The 24,647-nt window shown below is 35.7% G+C and overlaps 1 protein-coding gene across 24 annotated transcripts in view; it reads left to right on the forward strand.

Moving 5' to 3' along the window:
• ANK2 (ankyrin 2) overlaps window positions 1-24,647 on the forward strand; it is a 323,577-nt gene that overhangs the window by 180,909 nt on the left and 118,021 nt on the right. For 13 of the 24 annotated variants that reach the window (XM_036920817.2, XM_057502554.1, XM_057502555.1 and 10 more), the window contains exons 5-10: window positions 8,019-8,117; window positions 11,973-12,158; window positions 15,324-15,422; window positions 16,620-16,718; window positions 23,448-23,546; window positions 23,687-23,884. In XM_036920817.2, coding sequence (XP_036776712.2) covers window positions 8,019-8,117; window positions 11,973-12,158; window positions 15,324-15,422; window positions 16,620-16,718; window positions 23,448-23,546; window positions 23,687-23,884 — 780 coding nt within the window. Of the gene's footprint in view, window positions 1-8,018; window positions 8,118-11,972; window positions 12,159-12,583; window positions 12,608-15,323; window positions 15,423-16,619; window positions 16,719-23,447; window positions 23,547-23,686; window positions 23,885-24,647 lie in introns of all 24 variants that reach the window. The other 11 variants (XM_036920818.2, XM_036920824.2, XM_057502564.1 and 8 more) reach the window with 1 other exon arrangement.

Genomic DNA, 24,647 nt, shown 5'->3' on the forward strand with positions numbered 1-24,647 from the left:
AGCCTATATCTTGACACTGACCTTCCTGCAAAAGAGAAAGCTTCACCAGAAGGGAAATTCCCCTTTTGCTAAATTCAAAACCAGAGCTGTTTGTAACCATTTCCATCTTCTTCTGTAAGAATTGGTTGTTTAATTTGTTGATGAGTTTTCCACTAGATACAGAGAGTATATGTGATACTCTAAGAAAACTGACAAATGACACATGGGATTCAGGGTATTATAAAGATTTTAAGCTGTAAATTTTCAGAGTCTCCTAGACTGTAGATTGCTACATCTAAACAAATATGCACAAGCTATCTACTTCACTCATTCCTTCTTATTAATGCAAAGACTTAATCTTTTACAGTTGCAACACACTATAAAGGGTAGCATATGACTATCACATTAGGCTGCTTTGCCTTTGTGTTTTCAAATAGTGGTAGCTCTTAAAACTTCCTGATATATCTTCCTGGAACACAACATGGTTTAAAAACCATTGTCCTGGTCGTTTGGGGATGGGAAGGCATTGCTGAACAGTTGTAACTCAGCTAACATCAAACAGAGCAGCTGTGTTTAGCATTTAATTTTTAGAGTTTCTAGTTTAGATAGCATTTGAAGAGAGATACATGATTAGGAGATTTGAAAATAACTGCCTAGGATTTGAATTTCTTTCCTGAAAAGAAAGGAAGCAGTACAGGGTAAGAGTAGAAAGAGGTATGGTTGGCAAGGTAGGCCATGGCCAGATCATGGATGACCTTGTTGGACATTGTGTTAGCTAGCTATTGCTGCATAACAAATTATTCCAAAACTCAGAGGCTTAAGTCAGCAATAATCATTATTATCATCAGAGTGTCTATGGATCAGTAGTTTGGTAGTGGCTTAGATGGGTAATTAGTCTGAGTCTCTCAAGAGGTTATAGTGAAGATGTTAACCAGGGTGAAGCTACCTGAAGGCTTTTCTAGGGCTGGGGAATTCATTTGCAATGTGGTTTTTCATGTGCTTAGCAAGTTGACACTAGTTTTTGGTGGGAGTTTTCAGTTCCTTCTCATATGAGTCTCTCCACAGGCTGCTTCAATGTTGTCATGACACGGCAGCTCATTTCCCTCAGCGTGGTCATGTGATCTAAGAGAGAGCAAGGATTTCTAAACCTCAGCCTTAAAGTCACACACCATCAATTACACCATAATAAATGCATTGAAAGTGAATTACTAAGTTGGTCCAGAGTCAAGAGAAAGGGTATTAGGCTCTACTTTTTAAAGGCCTGAGTGTCAAAGTATTTGAAGACTTATTTTAAAACCACCACAGGCATAAAAAGGAACTTGGATCCTGTTCTACTTTATTCATTCATCCATTTAATAACTATTTACTGAGTACTTACTGTGTGCTAGCATTGTTGCAGGTATTGAATAAGGCCTCCCAGAGAGGGAGATGCTTATATCAAGACCTAAAAGATGAGAAGGAAAGAATGAGAGTTTCCAGGCATCTCTGACCTGCTGGGTCCATTTATTGACCTCCCATTCTCTCCTTAACTTCTGTAACTGGGGAGCCCCCTTGGCGATTCACTCAATCTCTGGGTTAAATTTTCCTCAACTGTAAAATGATGAGTTCCCTTTCAGCTGTAATATTTTCATCTATGAAAATAGGGCAGTTCCTTTTAATTACTGAAATATACTAAATAAGCTTGGCAACATAGGACCAAAAGCAAGAGCAAATAAAATAACAATGACTAGTGTATGGAAACACACCATTTGAAGTTTCCAAAATCAGTTTCCACTCTTTTAGCTTATGCTTGATCTATGAAATTACCTAAGGTATATCCTTACTGGGTGGTTGTATTTTATAGAGGAATTGCTGTTCTCTGTATCATATATGTGACTAAGAGGTCTTTGAATTTAAAAAAAAGTTTTAGACCAGTAAGAATTATTTCCAGGTTTCATTCTTGTGTTGGCTTTTACTCATGTTCAGCAATTTTTACTTACTATTCTTCTCATATTCACTAGACTCACTTTTAGGCTTAGAGAACAGCATTCCCCAAGTAAAATATATGCCTGCAGCAAATACACTCAGACTTCCCATACAAACACCACATTTTTTTGAGGGACAGGGTAAATGAAACAAGAAAAGAACAGCAAAGAACATTTTGTTGTCTCTTGATATGCCATCTCGATTTCCTTACGGCCTCCAATTTCCTCTCAGATCTGTGTGCTTGAGCCAGAGGAGTCTCTCTTCATGATTCTAATTTCTCACTCTTTTGTGCTCTGACAGCATTTTATTCATGATGCTCCTTTGGCAGATCATCTATATTGAGCTATAGATGATTCTACAAACATATATTCTGTGAGTTCTGTTACATTTTCTGCTTTTGAGGGCAGAAAAAATACTACATCCATATTTGTTATTCTCAAAATACTTAGTTCAGCATCTAGGTGAAGAATTTAGAACAAATTTAATGCTTTAAAAATACCCTTCAAAGTGAATGGTAACACGGACTCTTATGTTAAAAGTAATTGTAGTAGTGACTCTATAGCATATTACTATGCTGGTGGACAGTGACTGTAATGGGGTATGTGGTGGGGGACTTGATAATGGGGGGAATTGAGTAACTACAGTGTTGCTTATGTGATTGTATATTAATGATACAAAAAAAAAAGTAATTGTATAATGTCAGTTATTTCAAGACATCCAATTGGTGAATTGTCCATTTGTGTAAGGGAAGAAAAAGGTTGTGTGTACTGATGAAAGTAAGGCTGAAAAGTTAAGATTCTTACAAATTAGTAATAATGATAGTTCTTAGACTTTTGGTCCTTGTCTAAAACATTGATTCTAAACCACTCATTACTTTGCATATGAACATTATTTTTATCTGTACAATTTCTTTGAAATAACATAAATATCAATAGATTTACTTGCCTTAAAAATCTTCTGAAAAGCTTTAAATTTGCATTTGATGGGTAGATATGTAAGTATCAGCTCATATTCATTCAGTTTTCCTAGATAATCCAGTTACCAAAAGAAATTCTCACCAATGGGTAAGATTCTCACCAATAATTAGATCTCCAGTAAAAACAGGAAAAACATCTTTTGTAATATTAAAAGTGTTTGAATTCTCAAAACACAGCATAATTTCTGGATTTGAAGAAAAGTTTTGTAAATTTTTAATAAATCTGAGAAGTATTATAGATGACTAATAAATCATACAGACTGAAACCACTTCTAGTGTTTAGGTCAAATATAAATACATAAAGCCAAATTACACTTTAAAACATCAACATCGTGTTAGTATTCCCCATCTTCACTTCTGGATTATTACAAAAACCTTCTTTCTACTTTTCCAGGCTATACTGTGGCCATTTTCCAATTCATCCTCCCCATTCTGGTAAATTAAATCTTTAAAATGAAAATGTGTCCACGTCAAACCCCATCTTAAACCCTTCATTGACTCCCAAGACTTCAGAATAAAATTCAGACTCCTCAGCCTGGCAGATGGGAACTGATCCCAGACTGTGTGTGTCTCAGCCTCCTCTCCCTGCTAGTCACATTCCATTACTCACAGATCCCTATATATTCAGTGTTTTCTCATGGACTTGCCACTGTTTGAATGCCTTTCCTGCTTCTATTCCTAACTTTAAATTTTGTGAACAGTTCAAAGTAAGTCATCCCCAATGTCTTCCAAATGCCACTCTCAGTGATTTCCTTTGGGTACTATTTCCTCATCCCTGTTGAGTTCTGTGTCCTCCTATGTTCTTTATAACTAACAACATAACTTTAAAGGAAAAAGGAACTAATTATATATGTTTTAACTGTAATAGTAGTTTGCTTACTTGCCCATCTCAGCACTAGACTGTGAACCCCTAAAAAACAGGGATGTTGTCTTTCATCTCTGAGTCACTAAAGGTAATGCAATGCCCAGCAGTGACGAGTGTCCAAACACATTTTTGTTGAATAAACATAAATAAGTGGCAAATAATTAATAAATTGCTATGGAGTTAAACATTCAAAATATTAATAGCCAGTTGGTAGAGGCACCTATTGGTCACACCAGAGCCACTGTAACATTTGATGATGCTGTACTCGCCTGCCACCCTCCGAGGATCAGCCCCGGCTGTAGATATATGGGCACTGAGGTCAATAATCCTGTGTTGTTAACCTATTTATGTGTGAAGATAACCACTTTCCTCAAAATTTACAATGGTGTTAAAATGCTTCTGTGCCCTTTTCCAATTACCCGGAGGCATGTTTCACATTATCTGGTGGACTACTTTTTGTTAAATAGCATCAGTAAGCTAAGAAAGAATAATTTCCCACATCTTTAGCACCACTTGTAAATCTTTATTGCCTTCTTACTTCACTGTATTTGATAAAAGCAAATGGCACCCTCCCTGTCCTAGCCAAGGTGTTTGTTGTCTTGACTCATGTTTCCTCCACCTTTTATATATACTATTGCAACTACTGCAACAGGATTAACCTCTTGCTTCCTTTCTTGCCTCCCGCCACCCCAAACCATGGCCTGTAGTCAACAGTGTGAACTTTCTGAAATGCAGATGTGATCTCAGGACTCCTTGCCCCAAACCCTTCGGTTGTTCTGCCTCACCTATAACAAAGTTCTTATGGTAACTTCAGAAACAGAGCTTTTAAAATAATGCATGTAGTTTGGCTTCACACATGGAGACTCCAATTCAGTGGGGGCAGGAGGGTAACTAGGCATTCTTACAAGTTTCCACAGGCAATTAAATCAAAAGCCAGACTGAGGACCACACACATACAAGATCAAGTCCAGCTTCTTTGTAGGGAAGGGCTTTTCGTGACCAGATCCTGTCTTTCACAGCCAGTTCACTTACCGGCTGTGAGACTATGACCAAGTTCCCCAAATGTTTGAGCCTCAGCTGAGGCCTCGTTTCCACCAGGGATAACAATATCAATGTTGCACTGCGATGCACTGTTCTAAGTATTAGAGATAATATTAGGCCATTTAATTTATCATCCAAACTGAGACATTTAATCATTATTGCAGGATACTATGCATAAAGAGACTCTCCAGGCAAACTAGGGCATGTAGTCATGGTAATTTGAAGTTCTGTATTCAAGTCATCTTTCACCATAAATAATATATAGAAGCAGTTCAATAAATCACTTTTATTTGTATTTTTCACATTTGCATCCCCTGCTCTGATGGAAGCCCTTACAAACTGAGGCTGTGTCATGAGGCACCAGTGGTATTCCTGTTGCACCCTAACCCAGATCCTGAAAGTTTGGCTGTCCCTGCCCTTTCCCCACTGTGTACCACATGTTAATATTTTCCATTTTTTTTCTCTGCTACTCTAACCCACCGTTAACACCTGCAGGGACCAGGACAAGAGTACAAAAGAGGCCCACTTAACAAGCTATTTTTTTAAATTAAAAGCTATACATCAAACTAACAAACTATTAAAATAAGTATCTCTGTCTGCCTACCTTAAAAATATATCTTTATAACAACATACAGATCTAAATTCATTCTCAGAAACCTTGGAGTCCCAGGCAGGACTGTAGCCAAGGGCATGCTGATTCTGGGTCCCAGCCTACGGCTGCTCCTCTTTCCTCCCCAGCCCTGTCTCCATTCACACCACAAGAGCATCACAGGGAAGGGTACAGACACCCCAGCCTACACCTTCAGGATCGGTGGATCTCCTGCTTCCACGCTCCCTAGTGAACAACCCTGGGGCTGTGTATTAGATTCCTATTGCTGCTGTAACAAATTACTACAAATTCAGTGGATTAAAATAACACAGATTTATTCTTATATAACTTCAGAAGTCTGAGTCTGAAGTTAGTCTTACAGAATAAAAACCAAGGTGTTGGCACTGCTGGTTTCTTCTGGAGGCTCTAAGTGAGGATCTGTTTCCTTTGGAGCACATCCTGGTCTTCCACCTTCATTGCCAGCAGTGTAGTATCTTCTCTCCTCTCTGACCTCCTGCTTCTTTCTTATAAAACCCTTGTGACTACATGTCACCCACATGGATGATCCAAGAAAATCTCCCCATTGCAAGATTTTTAACTTGGTCAGACATCTGCAGAGTTCTTTTTGCCATATCGGGTAGTATTTACAGGTACCAGGGATTAGGATGCAGACGTATTTGGGGGTCATTAGTCAGCCTGCCACAGGTTGTATCTAACAACACACGTTTGGACAGAAGAACCCAAAGAAGCAGTCTGAGCGGCACTGGAACCATACTTGGGGCTGCTTAGAACAAGGATTGTGGGTAGCTGCATGCCTGGTGTATGGTCTAGAAGTAGGGGACCTGCAGGAGCAGGGTGGGCATGTCCTCTTGGCCCTCTGGGCCCCCTGCCCTGCTCATTTGGAGGAGGCCCCTCTAAAACCATAGATCAGTGCAGGAGCCTAAGGATGGTATATCTCCTTTCCCCTATTGATCTGGCAACCACAGTCTATTTCCCCTTCTCCTGATCTATAGACAAGATTCTGTTAGAGGAAACTGTGTAAGCAAATTGTTTTACTCTATAAAAAGTTCTTTTTTTCGTTTTGCACTGCTGCCTTTTACTTGTCATGAGAGAGCCCCCTTTCCGCACCCACTCGTTGTTGTTAACCATCCTCTGGCTTTCCCTTCCTTTGAATCTCTAATTCCATCCTTCCGCCACCTCTCAGTGTTCTTAAAATACCCATGATTTCACCTGTTCACTGTGTTTTAAAAAATAAGTTATCCAGCTAACAAGTTTTTTCTGAATCCAACAACATGCTATTTCATTCCTTTTGTAACATTTCTTAGCTTTAAATTTTGCTCCTCCATTTGAATCCTGCAGCTTTTCTCTTACAATCAAGTTTAAAATTTCTTTTCTTCTCCTACCTGTATACTCTCTATTTATATTTTGCTGAATTTTGGCCATTTGGAGTGATGTTTACACACAGACAATGTATGTAGAGTTTTCCAGAGTTATTTTTCTCCCCTTTTAAGTTTTTGAAAATTCCTAAAGTCTCATCTATGTTTTTACTTATTCTCATTAATGCATGGAATTTTAAGGCAATCAACTATATTTAAGACTCTGACATTATATTGAAAGAATTGTTAGATTTGTTTGTGAATTAGTTCACAATTTCATTTTCTTTTTACACAAAGTTTTGTACTTTTTTTCTTTAATGAGGTATTATATACTGCAAAGGCTCTAATGAAAAGAAAATTTTCCAATTTAAACTTAGTTTTAAACTTAAGTTATAAAATCTCAGTGATTTTTAAAATATCTGAATATATAATAATGTTATATTACCATTGTATGTGCTCTGTGAGGGCCAATGTCTTTCTTGTTTATCAGTGTATCTGAGTAATGGTCTAGCTACCAGTAGTTGGATTTTAGTAAATAATTGAATAGTAAATGTAAGAATTAATGAATGACAGAATTTCAGAATGGCTTTTAAAAAATAACTTAAAGACATTCATTATAACACATTATATAAGCACATTATAAACTGCTACTTCAATCGGAACATTGAAATACAGATTTTTAAATTTTTTCACTCAGATTTGTAACCTTTCCTAGCCTATGCTGGAATAAGGAATTATACTTTTAAAGGTGCTAAGTGGTGTACATTCAAGATAACAGTGGTTTGTTTAAGTATTTATGAATTGATAAATACTGAAGATATTATAAAATATTATTTTATAAATATACTATAAATAGTGGGAATTCTATGTATTATAGAATTATATTGATGTTAAGGTATGAAATAGCTTTAGTTTTAACAGTGGTAGGTGATGAGAAATGTGGTTCTCTGGTACTGAAATGAAGACAGAACATGAGGGAAATATTTTTTCCATTTCCCTTTCTCTTCATTTTTAGGAATTGCATGTGACAATTGATTCACTTTGATTTTGTCTAGTTTAACAGTATTAAATGTATGTGTTACTTCTTCGGTATGAAGGTATGTTACATATTTTACTATTTTAAAGGTTTACTTCATAGTGTTCTCTTCCCTTGTCTTGTTTTCTTCCCTGGTTTAAATTTTATTAATTAAAAGATTGAAGATGTCTTTTTTTACTGTTTGTCCTCAGAATGGCTTCACTCCTTTATACATGGCTGCCCAAGAGAACCACATTGATGTTGTGAAATATTTGCTGGAAAATGGAGCTAATCAGAGCACTGCTACTGAGGTAAGAATGTCAACCTTAAAGGTTCAGGTTCTTTTGTCTTAATGTCCATATTCTCTCCATCCAGCTGCAAAGGGTGTCCATATGCTAGGACTGTTCATGTTACTATTGTAATCTACAACAGTGGTCATGAACTCAGGGCACATAGTTCAGTGTGCTTGTGCCTTAATTTGGGATTCACATCAGTTTATTCTAACACGAAATCATGCTTCCATCAATTTGACATTCTGGATTTGGGAAGCGTTATACTCTTCTAAAATTACAGTAAATTCTTCCTATCTTTTTCCATCACTATCTTTTGTCTTTGTTAGGATCCAATACAGTTCCTGAAAGGAACAATTTTTAATGAACAGAAATAATGAGTACATATTTGTGTTAGAACAATTTTATGAAAAAACTGTTCATATTTTCTGAAAGACAAGTCATGACACAGAGTTGGGTGACCATGGTTATGGCAACAACTGAATAGAGTGTTCGAGGTCAGTCTGGACGTTTAGGACATCTAGACATAAGAAAGGGGTTGGAGTGGGCTGACTTAGAACATCACATTCCTTTTTCTATGCATTTCCTGCAATAAGCAGAATTTGCTTTGTATTTTCCTTCTCATTTTTGCCTAGGCAGGTTAAGGAGCACATTCAATGTTTGTTTAGAATGATGATTTTTAAGTGATGCTCCAGGAAACCTTGAACAGGGGGAAAATGCCTCAGGGGCCACTGGAAGGTGAGGAGAGGGTGACATGGGAGAGATGGGAAAGAGTTCCACTGGGCCTGTCTCTCCTTACCCATTTCAACCAGAGTATGCAGGCTTTGTTTTTCCGATTTTATATTCTGTGGCTCCACCGATAAAACTTTAAAACCACTAGCATGGAATGAAATATGACTGGTAGATGCTTGTCACCTAGAAACTAACTTGATAGTTTTTAATGTCTAATATGGCTTCCTTCCTGGACAATTAAGTGTTTAGGTGAAAGAAACATGAACTCCCTCCTATCCTACATCGAGGGAGAGAGCATTATTACCTATTAAGTTGTAACCTCTTAAACCCATTAATCCATTAAATCCAGTTAATAACCTGTTAAATCTTCCAGTCCCTTTGGGAGAGAACTTTTTATGGAGCCAATTGCAATAACTTTCTGACAGCTTATTCCCATTAGTTAAAAAAAAAAACAAAAAAACCCCCAAGAAATCTCTGTTAATGGGAACACGTTTCTTGCTTATGACTGGAAAACACAACTGCCTGGTGTGAAATGATTCTAAAGTTCTCTATACAGCACAATAGATTTTACACTCTTACCACAAGGGTACAGCCTCATTTTTATTACATGGGGCCAACTTTTTCTGAGACACTAATTCTAACAATGAGTAACATAGGAATATTTTCAGGCAAGTCCTGAATAAAAGCATAAGAGTATATATATCTGCATCAGGACATCTGAGAAATATACAAAAATAAGGAAATCTGTGTTTTATTATATTCCCTTGAAAGTTCATTTACTTAAAGAACATTTTACCCTACAGAGTTCTGTTACTCACCAAATAGACTTAATATTTCTAGTGTCTGGTTTAGGGAAACTCAGCTTGCTGGCCGTCAAGGCTCCTTCAGTCTAGATGTCTGCAACATTGCAGTCCGGTTCTAAAAATACCCCTTCATGTACATTGCATTGGCAGAGACCATATTCCACTGTGATTTTCAGAAAATTAAAGCCCTCTCTGACATCCACACACAATGTGGCTTTTTCAAGTGAATCATACAAGGTTGTGAATTCCAGCTTAGACACATATATGCCTATTACTATTTCATTTTTTAATCATTTAAGCACCTAAAATTAATTTTTCCTGACCAGACATATATAACCTTAGTTGGTTAGCCCCTACCACTGGCCCTGATGATTATCAAGGCACATATGGACAAAGCACTGCATGTTCCCTTTTAGTAAGTCATTCTGTAAAGTAAATCTTGGCAGGGCTTCATGCTTGTTTACTATTTGATATTTGACATTCCATCAGTAAATAGCTTCTGCATTCTCATGGGCACATGTGTGAATATACCTAAAGAAGGCACCCTGAGCCCATTAGTAGCCCTAATTTACAAAAACCAATTACTGATTGAGATACTGCTGCCACTTTAAAAATCAGGTAATTATGAGATCACTCAATATGGCAATGAAACTCATGTTTGAAATATTTAAAGCTTTGAAATTTCCCTTATTTACAGCAATTAGCATTGGTAAATAAATGATGAAAAATGAAGCTACTGAATTTTAATGTGTTTCCTTTTTGTAGAATTAGTTGAGGTACTTGAAAAAAACTCATTCCAAATATATACACTTCTCCCATGAAATATAGATTTGAATGAAATCCACATGGTAGAGTCCCAAAGTTAAATTCTCTGCAGGGAGTTCTCTGTTCCTCCAGTACCATTTATATAATTCTCTGCTTTCTTCCTTCTTCCTGAATGTTACCAAAATTGGAGGCTAAAACCTTTCTAATTACATTCTGTACTACCAGCCACTGCCTTGTCTAAGAAAAACCAAAGTTCACACTCTTTTAATATAAACTATCACAGTGTTGCAGGGGCTACTCAAATTAAATGCATATATGATAATGAGCCTGTTCTTTCATCCGTCACAGGGAGCTTGATTTGTACCAAAGTTCTAAATTTAGGTAACTATTTGTGGGCATCCAACACTACATGCTTTACTCTTCCATTTTATTAAGTAATGTGTTATTTAAAATTCTGTTTTTTTTTTTAAATTCAATTTTTATTGTAGTGCATATAGGTTACAATACATTTAAGGAAAATGATTTTTCCCTCAAAAGTCTAGTACATTTTAATAAATTTCTGTTGAAACAAATAGAGTAGTCAAATCATGGTAAATTGCTGGAGTCTCTGGGATACTGTTGTTAAGTGTACTGTCTGATTGCCCTTATCTCTTCTCTCTATGAATGAAAACTTTTAACTCTGAGACTTGTTTTCAAGCTTTAGTGGGTTAAGGGAGGTTTAAACATAAACAGAGTCTAAAATGTATTTTTTTTCTATTTATTTGTCACCTTTCCATCAAGCAAATATTTGTTTCTAGAGAGAAAAACATGGCTTCCAACTTTTCTAGCATTGTTTTCCATCCACCTCTACGACTTTATTAACTTTGATGATTTGTGCTATTATTTTAAAATAATTTTTCTAAGCTTAAAATCGAAAAGCTGATATTTTTTACATTCCCTAGCGCATGTAATTTTATATCTAAATGATATAAATAATGTACAATTCAAACAAGTACAAAATCAATGAATTAGCCTCATTTGCCAAAGAATTGTAGATCACATTATGTCCCAAACTTCCAAAATTAATTGGTCATAGAGCATCCTGCCAACAGTTGTAATTTTTTCCCCCTAATCAACACATAGGTATTTAGTAACTTGCATAGCTAATCACATTGTATTTCCCTGTCTTGGCTGTCATATCTTTGATTCTCAACCAGACTCGGTCTCTGCTATTTCTACCCTTCCTGCTTTTTCCTTTCCATAAGCAGCCATAGGGTTGTTCTACTTTTTATTTTTCCATTCTAAACATACAGTTGAGCAAGTTGAACACACCCTGAATGCAGTGTGCTTTGTTAGGGAATGCAGATGTTTTTCAATATATATATTGTAGAAATTAAGAAAACAGTCTGATGAAGCCAGTTCATAGTATGGTAAATGACTGATTATAATCTACTGTAATCTTCAGAGGGATATTTAATCCTTTTGCCCTGCTTGTCAATCTTAACCATTACTTTAAAAATTAGAGGCACTGTTGCTTGGACTTGAATCCCACACTTGAAAAAACTAATGGAAGATTTTTCCTTTTCTACGTTACTAGGATGGCTTTACACCTCTAGCTGTGGCACTCCAGCAAGGACATAACCAGGCAGTAGCCATTCTCCTCGAGAATGACACCAAAGGGAAAGTGAGGCTGCCAGCTCTGCATATTGCAGCTCGGAAGGACGACACCAAGTCTGCCGCACTCCTGCTTCAGAACGATCACAACGCTGACGTGCAGTCCAAGGTAAAGGCTCAACACATTTGGGGAAGAGAACTCCGCAGCCACCACATTCCTTCTGGGCAGTGACAAAGCAATAGGCCATGGTGACAATGCAAAATCACTCCCAGTCATCAAAAGGGATAAATTACTTTCAGAAAGAGGGGGACTGTCCATTGGGTACAGTAGCAACTAAAAAATAAAATGAGAGTTTTTTTAAAAGATGAAGTTCAGGTTTTTAGAAATCTGCTTATTTACTTTATTTATAGTCAAAAATAATAGAAACAGAATTAGAAAGGTAAAATTGAATAGTGTTATGTATGTCTTCTCTTGGTAGAATGCATTTTGGCATGTTTGAACAGCATATCCAGTTGCAGTGAACAGACTGACTGTTTCCTTAATTTTGCACTGAGTAATATCTTCCCTCTTTTTCCCACACAACACTGCTTCAGATGATGGTGAATAGGACAACCGAGGTACAGTATTGTGGTTATATCAAAATTTACCTTGTTTTAGCTTATTTTACTTTTTTGCCCAATTTGAAAAAATACTCACTAATTCACACTAATAGTTGGAACTTCCATTATTAGAAAATTAATTTTGAAACTTTGCCCATTATTAATGAAAACGGATAATTTAAAAATGTTAATGTAGCATATGGGTGAAGCATTCTTTAATCAGTGAGACTATTTAGATAGCTTATTTGAGTAGAACATGACACGAAACTCTTCCTTAATATATATTTTACTGAGTGAGCTTTGTTATTAACTTTTTGACAGTGAGAAAAATGACCTCTACTCTTAATAAGAATTCTTAGTTTAAGTTTAGAGAGGTGAAGTTCAAGAAGATTTCTCTGCCCCTGTTTCATCCTTTTATCTAATTGCAGTTGCCCTTTTTTCTGTATTATTTTTTACCATATTGTATATAATCAATAATGATATCGAGCAAAGCATTTGCTTTTATCTTGCTATGTCTTACAATACTTGTCATGAAATCATCTATTTTCCACATACCAAAATAAGTCACATCGATCAACAAAAACATTCAGTTCAGAAGCCTCTTTCTAGTGTCTGTGAAGTGTGTGTGTGTGTGTGTGTGTGTGTGTGTGTGTGTGTAAGTTCATGCATTTGTGTGTGTGTTTAGTGGTCTCTCCTTGACCTTTGCTACTGAGAGGCACTAACACAAACATTGTTGAAATTATGTTAGAAAAATTCACCTGTGTTCAAAGGCAAGTATCTATGCAGGTTGATGTTCACCTTATTGATGGGATTTTTTAACACCTCATATGATTACTGCATTGTGGACCTGTAAGGGTTTGAACAAAAGGCCCAGCTGCTTTGTGAAATTGCTCAAGACTGGAACCATACAAACTGATACCTTAATTACTGATTTTTTATACCTTTGATTTACTGATTTTAATTCTTTTAATTTTTTAGGTGATTTTTGGTGATTGCTTAAGATACATTTTGAAAATAATGTAGCAAAGAGGGTGAACCCCTTCCCAATAATCCTGTGGAAAGCTCAACTGAGCCTTCTCCCTCCATGCTAATCAGGGAAAAGTTCCTCTGAGGGGCTTATACCAGCCTCATGTTGATCTAAGAGTCATCATGAATGGTCCATGAGGCTGTATCAGAAAATAAACAAGTTTATTTTTGCAAACGAGAAAGACAATATTATATTTGAATAATTTGAAAGTGATTCACCAACAATCACTATGTTTTTCTGAAGTTAAACTGTAACTTGAATAATAGACAAACATTCAGGATATGTCTGGGTGACAGGAAATATTAAGATAAAAATGAAAAACATCCAATTATTTCCTAAAATATAATAATTTGACATTTTATAAAATAAGAACCACGTTGTAGATTGGTATGCCCCTCCATTTTGATATGAATATTTGGCATCATGTAGACACCAAATAATATCTTGACCACAAGCGTGAGATTTGGGTTGATACTTACTGTTCTGATTTTGCATCCTACTTCTCTAGTCAGAAATTACATGCAGCTTATTTGGCTGATAGCACAGAGGAACTTGTTTGGGCCATTTTAAAAGCCAAGTCACCAAAGCCCATATATCAAGTGAATAGGAAAATAACAGTTGTGATTTTAATAATACTTCTTAAAAGCAATATTGTATTCATCAAAGTTCATTTCAAATAAAAGAGAACAATACAAAATAACCTCAAAATGTCAGGATTTGATTTTCAGTTTTATGGAGCAGTCTTCATTGTTTGTATAATCATTTATTAAGTAATGAAAATTATGGATAGCAAGGGTAATCATCTTTGCATACTTTAATAATTAAAGAGTTAATATGCATCTGTTGTGAAATGCCAAAAAGTTCTAACTGAATTGTCATCAGAAAAAGAAACAAAAGGAAATATACTTTCTTTCTAAGAGTTTCAGACTCATTTTTAAACATTCTGAAAGTAAACCCCCCCAGTTGATTTAATCAGCTTATTTTATATAAATCTTGTGAATTGAAATATTTTATTTAATTAGCCTTCAACTAATTTGGGTTAAACTCAATTTTTTTCTTTCTTTTATATTCATATTGATGCCAAGTATATTGTTTAATTTTTGTTTTTTAACTTTTTTTCACTATAACAACATAGTCTGACTAAAGCTGCTAAGAGGATAGAAATATCATAACAGTGTAAATGACGTGGAATGAATTTACTTCCTCTGTAAGAGTTTCTCACAGCATTTTCATAATTCCAAAGATAAAAGGCCAACCAGTGCTCTTTTTCATTAAAAATAACAATAACAACAACAAAGTAGTTTTGAGTCTTTCTCTGGAGAAAGCATTTTATTCACAGTGATGTTCATCCTATGGCTGAAACCTGATGTTGTTTAATCATACGGTGTTTTTCTCTCAAGTTAAACCAACTGAACAAACATGGCTTTGTATAAACAACAAATGTCATAAGTAGCTAAACCATTAAGCTAATTAAAAATAATGCTGCCAGAAAATGTAGGATATTTATTTACCTGTTTGCATATTTAGCTATTTACCATCTAGGAGAGGACTAAAATTTAAAGAGTCTTATTGAATCATTTATCATATGAACTTTATTGCTCACATATTAGGTAGAGAATTACCATGTGATTTTCTTTACTAATCCAGTGATTGCCATTTATGGAGCTGAAATGCTTTACTCACTGTCATTTTCTTTGCTTTCCATAGAGTGGTTTTACTCCTTTGCACATTGCCGCCCACTATGGAAATGTCAATGTGGCAACTCTTCTTCTAAACCGGGGAGCTGCTGTGGACTTCACAGCCAGGGTATGGATTAAAATAGGTTCTCATTTTGGACAGCAATAAATGGGCATTTACTAAAGTAAAAACAAACACCAATAAAGGTTTTGCTTCTTTTACTTTACTTGAATCTGTGCTGAAAATAATAGATTTTTCATTTTTTTTTCTTCAAATCATAGGAAGTCATCACAACCCAAGTCAGAAATAAGACTGTATAAATTCACATGCACACAAATTGTTTGCAATAGTTAAAGAGGATTTTAATTCTGACATCAATATGAGCAATTGTATTTAAAGCTCACCCCATGAATCATGCATGAAAGAACAGCTCCAAGTCAATAAACAATTAAAATGTTAAAATGTTAAGTATAAAATGTATTGTCTTAACAGTGATTATAAGGTGCACTATTTGGCAAGAAATTAATGAATTGAGAATTTGTTCACATAAAGACTCTTACCAAAATACATAAAAATTACATCATGTTGCATTAGTGTTTAATGGTGTGTTTTTAGTGCAAAGAATTCACTTTCATAATAATAAAACTCAATATACTTAATGTGAATCAATAAATGCAATATTGGAACATTTGCAAAATTATGACATGTAAAAATAAACAGGTGTAAATCCTTGCCATAATAATGATATATGATAGCCAATAAGGTAAATGTAATTCATATATATGGTGTTTTGTCCTTAGAAGTCTTCTATTCCGAAATAGTGTTGAGCTGTTTTCAAGTCGTTTTTCATACTGAATTACTCTGAAGGAGGTGTTTTTATGAGTCATTTTCCATTGAGTTTTGATATGTATATTTGTATTCTATTTTAAGCGTAGGAAATTTTAAGAACCCAGAATTTTTAAGTGCCTGGGTGTTGTAGGAATGATTGATTTTGGACTAGGGCTCCAAGGTAGAATCTGAAATTTTGTTTCTATTATGTAAAAGTGCTCCCTGTGTCTCTTGACTGTAATGTGTACATTCAATACCTGTGTTGTAGTTACTGGCTAACTTAGCTGAACAGTTTCATTCCATTTTTCGTTCTCTGACTATAGTGCTTTGTGGTTTGTGTGCTTTCTTGTTCCTTAAAAATCAAATACACTGAAACTATAGAAACCTTGGATCAAATTACCACATAGGTCACAACCTCCTTTGTGCCCTTTGATGCAGTCTTCACCATCATGCCCTGTCATACCCAACATGCTCTCGTTTGGTCTTTCCATGGTGTAGAATGGAATCACTCCTCTGCATGTGGCTTCCAAAAGGGGAAACACAAACATGGTGAAGCTCTTACTGGATCGTGGTGGTCAGATCGATGCCAAAACTAGGGTGAGTGTTTCTGTAATTTCAAGTTCCTACCATTATTATTTTGTGTATTCTTTAAGCAGGTACCTTAAAATAACAGCCCCTAAATATAAGCAATGCTTTTCAAGAAAATTGCTTTCTTGGATTTGATTTGAACCTCATACAATATTTAAAGGTTTCATACTGTAAAAGTGGAATTAATATTTTCTCATAAGTGCCTGAAGAAACAGAATGCTAGCCCTTAATGGCAGGTTTTTTTCCAAGTCCTTGTTTATTGATTTTCTAGGAACAAGAATCAAAGATGGGACATACACGTCTCTGATGGTTAGTTGTAAATATCAAGAACCCAAACTCATTAGCATACATTAAGCTATGAGAGTGTTGCTTTTACATAAAATATTTTAATACATGTTGAAAATCTTTTGCTAACTTTGCAATTCCTAAACCATCTTTTCTTAAGTGGTTATGCTATACTGAGCTGAGCAGGAGACTTGCGATTATGCCTCTGGGAAAAAGGCTTACAGTTGCCCATGTTGCATTTTTACTGTAGTCAGAGGCAGGGCCCCTCACTGATTTCAAACTTGTTAAGTAAAATAAAATATAATTCTGAGCTTTTATGCACTTACAAATAGATAAAAAGATAGGCAGGAGAATGCAGTTGGTAGAAGTACACTCTAAAGGAGACTACCTAATTTCAATTCCTACTTCTCCTACTTCTAGCTGCATACTGTTGGCAGTTGACTTAACTTAGGCTAATAATAGTGCCTGCCTCATAGGGTTGTATGAGAAATAATTCCTCAGTACTATTATTTATCTTTTATTTTTAGGTGAGGTGGGTAAATTCCATAGCTACTCATATTTTTTATTATATTGCTGAAATTATATGCAGTTACTTGCTTAAACATTAAACTAGTATTTCAGTATTAGTTCTCTGGAGAAGATCTGATTAATCATAGAATTTGGCAAAACTTTGAACATTCCTGTAATATGAAAATTTTGAAATAGTTGGTGTAAGAAGCTTATGGAAGATAGTAGATAGAATATATCCCTTGTGATGTTTTGCTCTTCACTTTGTTTACTTTGGGGACTTCATGTTCTCATAGTCTAAGGAATAAGGATCAAATCTAGTTTCCTTGTAAATCTTGGGGCTAGCAAATGTTTTTGTTTAAGAAGCCTTTGCATCTTTGAGCTTTTGGAATCGATAACAGTCCCAGTCTATAAATTCTGACTTCTAATGACTTCAGGAAATGTCGCTTTCTTAATCTCATTTCTCTAAGACATTTGGTCCAGAGCTCCTGTGTCACATGATCAGGTGGGAGTCCTGGTTTGCTCTGTCTGTCAGGATCTCTGTTGTGGTGTCCAGTGTCTTTGCATCAGAGTTTTGTGTAGTTTTGCTTTGTTGGCACACCTTTTTACTTGCTACGCTTTGGGTAGGCAGAGTTTGGAACAATTATTCCTAGGCCTGCATGCTTTGCTTACTTGTCCTTTCTATTAAAAGAGAGTTTCTTAGTTCCTTCTTTAAGTACATTATTAGCAGTGTCTCCCTTTACACTTAACTGTTTTGATTGAGACTCTAATTATTGAGAGTACCAGTGGAAAGACAGCACTTTGTAAATGCAAAAACATTTTTACCTTGGCCAATGTCTTAAGTATCCACATTGCTTTTATTAATATTTTTCTGGAGTATTCATTCCTTATTGACATAACTGATTTTCTTCTTATTGACCACTACAATATTTGCTTAGTTCTTTAAAAGATGCTCTAATTTGCATGGCTTACATATATTTGCACATATAATTTAAAAGTCTTAACTCCAGATAGGTAGTGCATTTTCATAAAACGTATACTAAGACATGGCGAGAAATGGATTCTTGTGCTAGTTCTGCCATTAACTATTTGTCCTTGAGCAACATCAAATCTAAGCCTTGGTTTCTTCTGTGAAGGGAATATTTGGACTCTATTTCAGCCAGTGTAGTCATCAGATACAGCAAATAAACTGAATTTCATCCGAAAATTTATAAAGCAAAAATAGATTTTCTAGTTGATGACATTGTGTGGACATTCTGTTCATTCATTCCTTAAACAGATAATCAGTGAGTTCCTACTTAATGCCATGAACCCTAGAGACACAGCGGCTAACAACACAGACGAGGTCCCTTTACTCAGAGATGAAAGTCAGCAGTATCCAAGGAATTAGGATAACAGTGTGCTGGTAAAAGTTTAATAATTGACTCCCTGATCCTGGCCACAAAAAAGCTCTAATTTGTAGCCTTTGCCTTTGCCAATTTCCATAGTGTAAATAGCTTAATATTCCATTCTGGTTTAGTAGAGCTACCAACATGGTATCTGAATGCAGAATTGGGAAGAGATATGCAAAACATTGGCTGTCACTAGTTTGTGGAAGCCAGATCCAGCGCACACACAGATTGAATGGTGGCCCTGAGCTTTTCCCCGTGAGTTAAATACTTCCTCATCTCTAAGGAGTAGGATTTTAGAAGTGGTTTGACTCTTTCAGTTCTGGCTGTAACATATCTTTCTTACCAAAAACAGAATCAACTGGAGGTAAACAGTGTAATCAAGGACTGTGGTATGAAATTGGGAGGCCGATTCTGGAACTATAATATTTGATTACTAAAACAAATATTATTTGCTGCTTCTTTTTTCCTTTGAAAATGTATCTTAAAATAGAAAAAATATTGCTTTTTTTTTTTTTTTTCACTGTTTTTTAGGTAATAAAATAAAGCTTCTATATATGGGATTAAAAATTATTATAAAATTTAAAAATATTTCATTTTTTATTATAGAGGTCTCAGTTTCCCCCAAGCAATAAACATTCTGAATTTAGTATATGCTGTCAAGAATTTTCCCTTGATCTTCTTATTTTTCTCGTATACAAGATTTTCATTATCTGGAGAAAAACAAGATATGTAGGGGCTTTAGGGTAATTAAAAAAAAAACTTACACATAGCTTTTCCCCCTCTTTCATCAGCATTTTGCTAGTCATTGAGACATTTTGCATCTCATTGGTATTCTTATCCTTGACTAGTATTTGGTGTGAAGCTCTGGGACATTTTCACTAGAGTTCTGGTTTGTTGGTATCTAAAAAACCTTATTTTAATGGTAAAACAGAAAGCTTATAGCTAGTTAAAGATATTAATTCAGGTTTTATTAAGGGTATTATTCTTTTTTATTATTAAACTTATTTATTATTTAAATGTGAGTACTCCATATAAAGATTATGGTTAAAATATTGAAATGCATATTTCAATGCACACAATAAAAGTACAAAAAAACATTAAAGGATGATAAAAAGAAACACAATACTTCAGAAAAAGGGATCACCCTTGTTACTTGTTATTAGAAGTAATAACTAAAGTAATAACAATAGTGACCACCAATTGTCATATGCATATGATGTTCTAGGCACCCTGCTCAGTACTCTACAAATATCTCATTCCATCATCCTAACAACTTGTGTTGTGTGTAGTATTTTCTTGTTGAGAAACTGTGGAGGTCTTCATTTGAGAAATGAAACTACCGCAGGGAAAAATGAGTTTCAGAGGAGTTACATAACTTGACTTAGGGCACACCACTTAGTAATTAGCAGAGCCTTTATTAATATGCAGACTTAAGGCTGCATTTTGCTGAAAGAACAATCTAAGCAGGGAGGGAGGAAAGGAAAAGATAAGGAAAGAAATGGTCGTAAAAAGCTAATGCTGTAGATTACCAGCTATACAAATGGTGTACTTCTAATGCTGATTGATCTTCCCTTGTAAGAATTATCAATATCATGCTGTGATCTGAACTATTGAGAGAAGAGAAAAAGAGAACACAGGGAAAGGGATTCTGGAGGCAGGGGTGGGGTGTGGCAGGAGAGGGGATTGTAAAAAATTTAAACAGTTATAAGAATTTAAGTTAAAAAGAAAAGATAATGAACGGATCATTGCCTTGAAAATTAAAAAAAAAATAATTTAAGTAAAAAAAAGCCTTTGAATACAAACCTTGATAGGAATTTATTTGGCAATGTACTTTGTAGAAAAAACCCAAAATCACTCAGATCAAGCATGTTGGGAAACTAAAATTTGGTATAATTAGCACACCCTTGATAGGGCAGATAAATTCCATCAGTAGAATGTAAGATTTAGAACCATTTAATTCTTCCTGTTCTGTCTTTTGATTTTCTTCTGGGTTTATTAAGTGTTCTCTACATTTTCCTATTGTTATTCTGAGAGTATTTGGGGAGTTTTAACATCATTACACAATGATATTTCATGTTATCTGTGGATAATAGTACTCTACATTTTCTAAAACTGATTTAAGGCAGCATCCTTTCACCTCTCAAACAAGGCTGTAAATTAGGGTAGAAAAATCATCCCCATTGTAGGTAGTATGATAAAGCTGAGCCTTAAAGAGATTCACACCCTGGGCTCAGATTCCAGAGCCAACACCTGGACCATTGCACACAATGCCTTTATTCACTACATTGGATTTCTCAAACTCTAGATCTCTATAAAGCCCTCATCAAGAATATGTTTGAGAAATCATGCTATGTCTAATTGTTATATAACTTACATAGAAATAATGCTGTGTAGTTCCACTACAAGGTACTATAATCCAGATACAAAAGCATAATCATTTTAATCATTTGCCTACACAGTTTCTTTTTTAGGCTCTTGCCTAGCCAACTTTAACATAACTAGGCATCTAGAATATAATAGTTAAATACTTTTTTTCTGGAAAGGTTGCCTTTCATGTTGATTTTCACAAACCCCAAACTGTAAGGTATATTTTTGTTACTCAGTATCTTAATACTTGCTAAATAGATTTAACAAAACAAAAAATCATTATCAGTCAAGGTCCTAGCCAAAAACAGCTGGCATACACAAATTTGGTAATTTGAATAGCGATTATTGAAGGGACTATTTGTAACATTGTAGGTAGACTCTCGGGAAGAAACAAGGGATAGTAGAGAATCCCTGGGGCTAGTAACAACAGGATTATTCCCATCTCCAGACCTGAAGTGTGAGAAATAGAAATTACCAGAACTTTAAAGGAGAGAATTATATGGAGGTGGCTGATTTGGCAGGCACTTAGCCTTTGCTAAAGAGATACAGCCAGACTTAGATCTTTCAATTAGTATCCCTGAATTTCCCATTGGCCAAACCCAGCCAGAAGCCACAGGTCAAGGTAATCCATTAATAGTCTAGAGAGGTCTGTCTGGTGGACGTGGAGCAGAGCGGAGAAGGGCAGAGCATGGGTCTGGAGGGGCAAAGGGAAGATACCTAGTGTAGAAATCCCAGAATGTTGGATCAGAAAGAGCATTGTAATCCAGATGAATTACATTTGACCCTTAAATAACACAGGTTTGTACTGTGTGGCTCCCCTTATACATGGATTTTTTTTTTCAATAAATGCTGTACAGTACTATAAATGTTTTCTCTTCCCTATGATTTTCTTAATAACATTTTCTTTTCTCTTAGTTTATTATAAGAATATGGGATATAATACATATAACATAAAAAGATATGTGTTTATTGACTGTTATAAGGAAGGTTCTGGTCAGTAGGAGGCTATTAGTTAAGTGTTTTGGGGTAGTCATAATTTATATGCAGATATTCAAATGTGTGGGGGTCAGTTCCCTTTACCCCATACTGCTCAAGGATCAACTGTATATTTATTAGAAGGAAAGCATAACCCAGAGAGATGGTCCTGCAAACAGAGGCACAAAAGATAGGCCATTAGAGTTCTGGATGAGAAGCTTCTGAAGTTCTCAGCTGCTCACCATCCCTCATTTTCTCTGACTGCTACCTACATTCTCAGTGTCTTTCCCTATGAAAATCTTGGTCTTTTTTTCCTTGAGCCTGAAAAATCACTAGTTAATTTATGTACACAGGATTTCATTTTCTCTCTCACTTCTTGCTCATTGTTCTTACATTTTGCCTGAATTTCCTACCCTCTATTTTCTAGCCATGCCACCCTAAAGAGAAATAAAATCCAGAAGACAGAGGGCATTTAGGGATTGCTCTGGAATCAGAAACTACCTGAGAAGTATCAGGGTCAGAACATTTTATAAATAACATACAGCTGTGCCATAATTTTATTTGACACTATTTTAATGCTATTTATTAATAACAAATTCCATCTTTGAGAAATAATTATGTAGTGTGTAAAATGTTGAGAAATGTGTGTGGAAACCTTTAAAAGAATGTGAAAAAATGACCCTTCTTTTTTATGAACAACAGGGAGAATTTTAGGAAAAATTTATGAGAATAGTAACAATTAAGGAGAGAGCATAGATGAACAAATTAGATTCAGAATAATTTTTTGGTAAAAGTTGTATCAGGACAACCAAAATGGAAGCCTAATGATGTAATCTCTGGTTATGGTTCCAAGCAAGCAGGGCTTTGAAATTCCACAAATGCAATGTATTCTGCTCTCTCATCTTGCTGAATATGCAAACACAGAGCGAGCAACACGTGTTTTTTTACATTGAACCCCACACGTGAGGTCTCTCTTGCTCTCCCCGTGTCTCTGTTTTGTCCCCATCTTTTTCTTTCTTTCTGTCAAGATCTCTCCGCCTTGTTTTCTCTCACCTTCTCTATCATTTAACTAATAGCAATTCTATGACTGAGATCTTGAGTCGCTAAGACTGAATTCAGGAAACCCTCTCTTTAAAGTGGCAACAGACACAATCTTTAGTTTTTCATTTTTTTTTAAGTTAACTCAGGCTTAGTTCTTTAATTCTTTTGGCAGGATGGCTTGACCCCCCTTCACTGTGCTGCAAGAAGTGGGCATGACCAGGTGGTAGAACTCCTGCTGGAACGGGGTGCTCCCTTGCTGGCAAGGACTAAGGTGGGTCATTATGGTAGGATGGAATCCAAAGAACTCTCTAAGCCAACTGTGCAAGAGATAAAGAATTGACTTTGTAGTGTTGCATAACCTGAAAGTGATGAGTAAAATGTGGAATTGGTTTGTTTTGTTTTGATGCGCAGAATGGGCTGTCTCCACTTCACATGGCTGCACAGGGAGACCACGTGGAATGTGTGAAGCACCTGTTACAGCACAAGGCTCCTGTTGATGACGTCACCCTAGACTACCTGACGGCCCTCCACGTTGCTGCACACTGTGGCCACTACCGTGTAACCAAACTCCTCCTGGACAAGAGAGCTAATCCAAACGCCAGAGCCCTGGTAAACCTGGCCCAGTCCACATTAACTGAACACAGATCGAGAGAAGCAAACCCACACTTATTGCCTGCTGGTGTAGACACCGGCAGTGCATGGTTACAGATATGTAGTTAATTCTGCTAAGTTTGTCACCTCCCACAAGCTGCCTGCCTACTTCACAGTTTGCTATTGATGGTGAACAAGGATAGGTTTAAGAGAACACTAAGGTAACATTTCCATAACTAGTGAGTTGTAGATAGATATGAAAGCTATGGAATGATAAGCAATTTTAAATGGAAAGTAGTTGAAAAATAGGAAGTTATAAAATAAGTTCTAGATACCTCTATATAGAGTGAGAATAAAAGTGGGAAAAAGTTGAACTTTATTAATCTTTTTATGAGAAGCAAAAGATTTTAAAGTGATGAATAGCTTTGACTATGTAATATAGTGTAAAATGTAAGCCCGTGAAGAGTTCACTCAGACAATTTCCTTGTTAACCTGGTTATCCAACCATAGGCTAATAGAAAAGGGATACTTAGCATCTTCCTGCTACAGGAGGCATTTTATATAAATCATTCCAGGAATTGCTCAAGAGAAATGTGCAAGAGGCTATTTCTAGAGGAGCTCTGTGCCCCTCAAGGTCTAATATTCAATAAATCTTCCTTGCTTCACTTATGTTTAACAATAATTCTTGGAAGTATTAGACACACACTAATTTATGTCTCTTGTTTCCTAATTCTCAAACTAAAAGGAAATCCTTTTTTCTTATATATTAGATGGTTTATAT

This window comes from Manis pentadactyla, chromosome 5, assembly GCF_030020395.1.
Source record: "Manis pentadactyla isolate mManPen7 chromosome 5, mManPen7.hap1, whole genome shotgun sequence".
Taxonomy (NCBI): Eukaryota; Metazoa; Chordata; class Mammalia; order Pholidota; family Manidae; genus Manis; species Manis pentadactyla.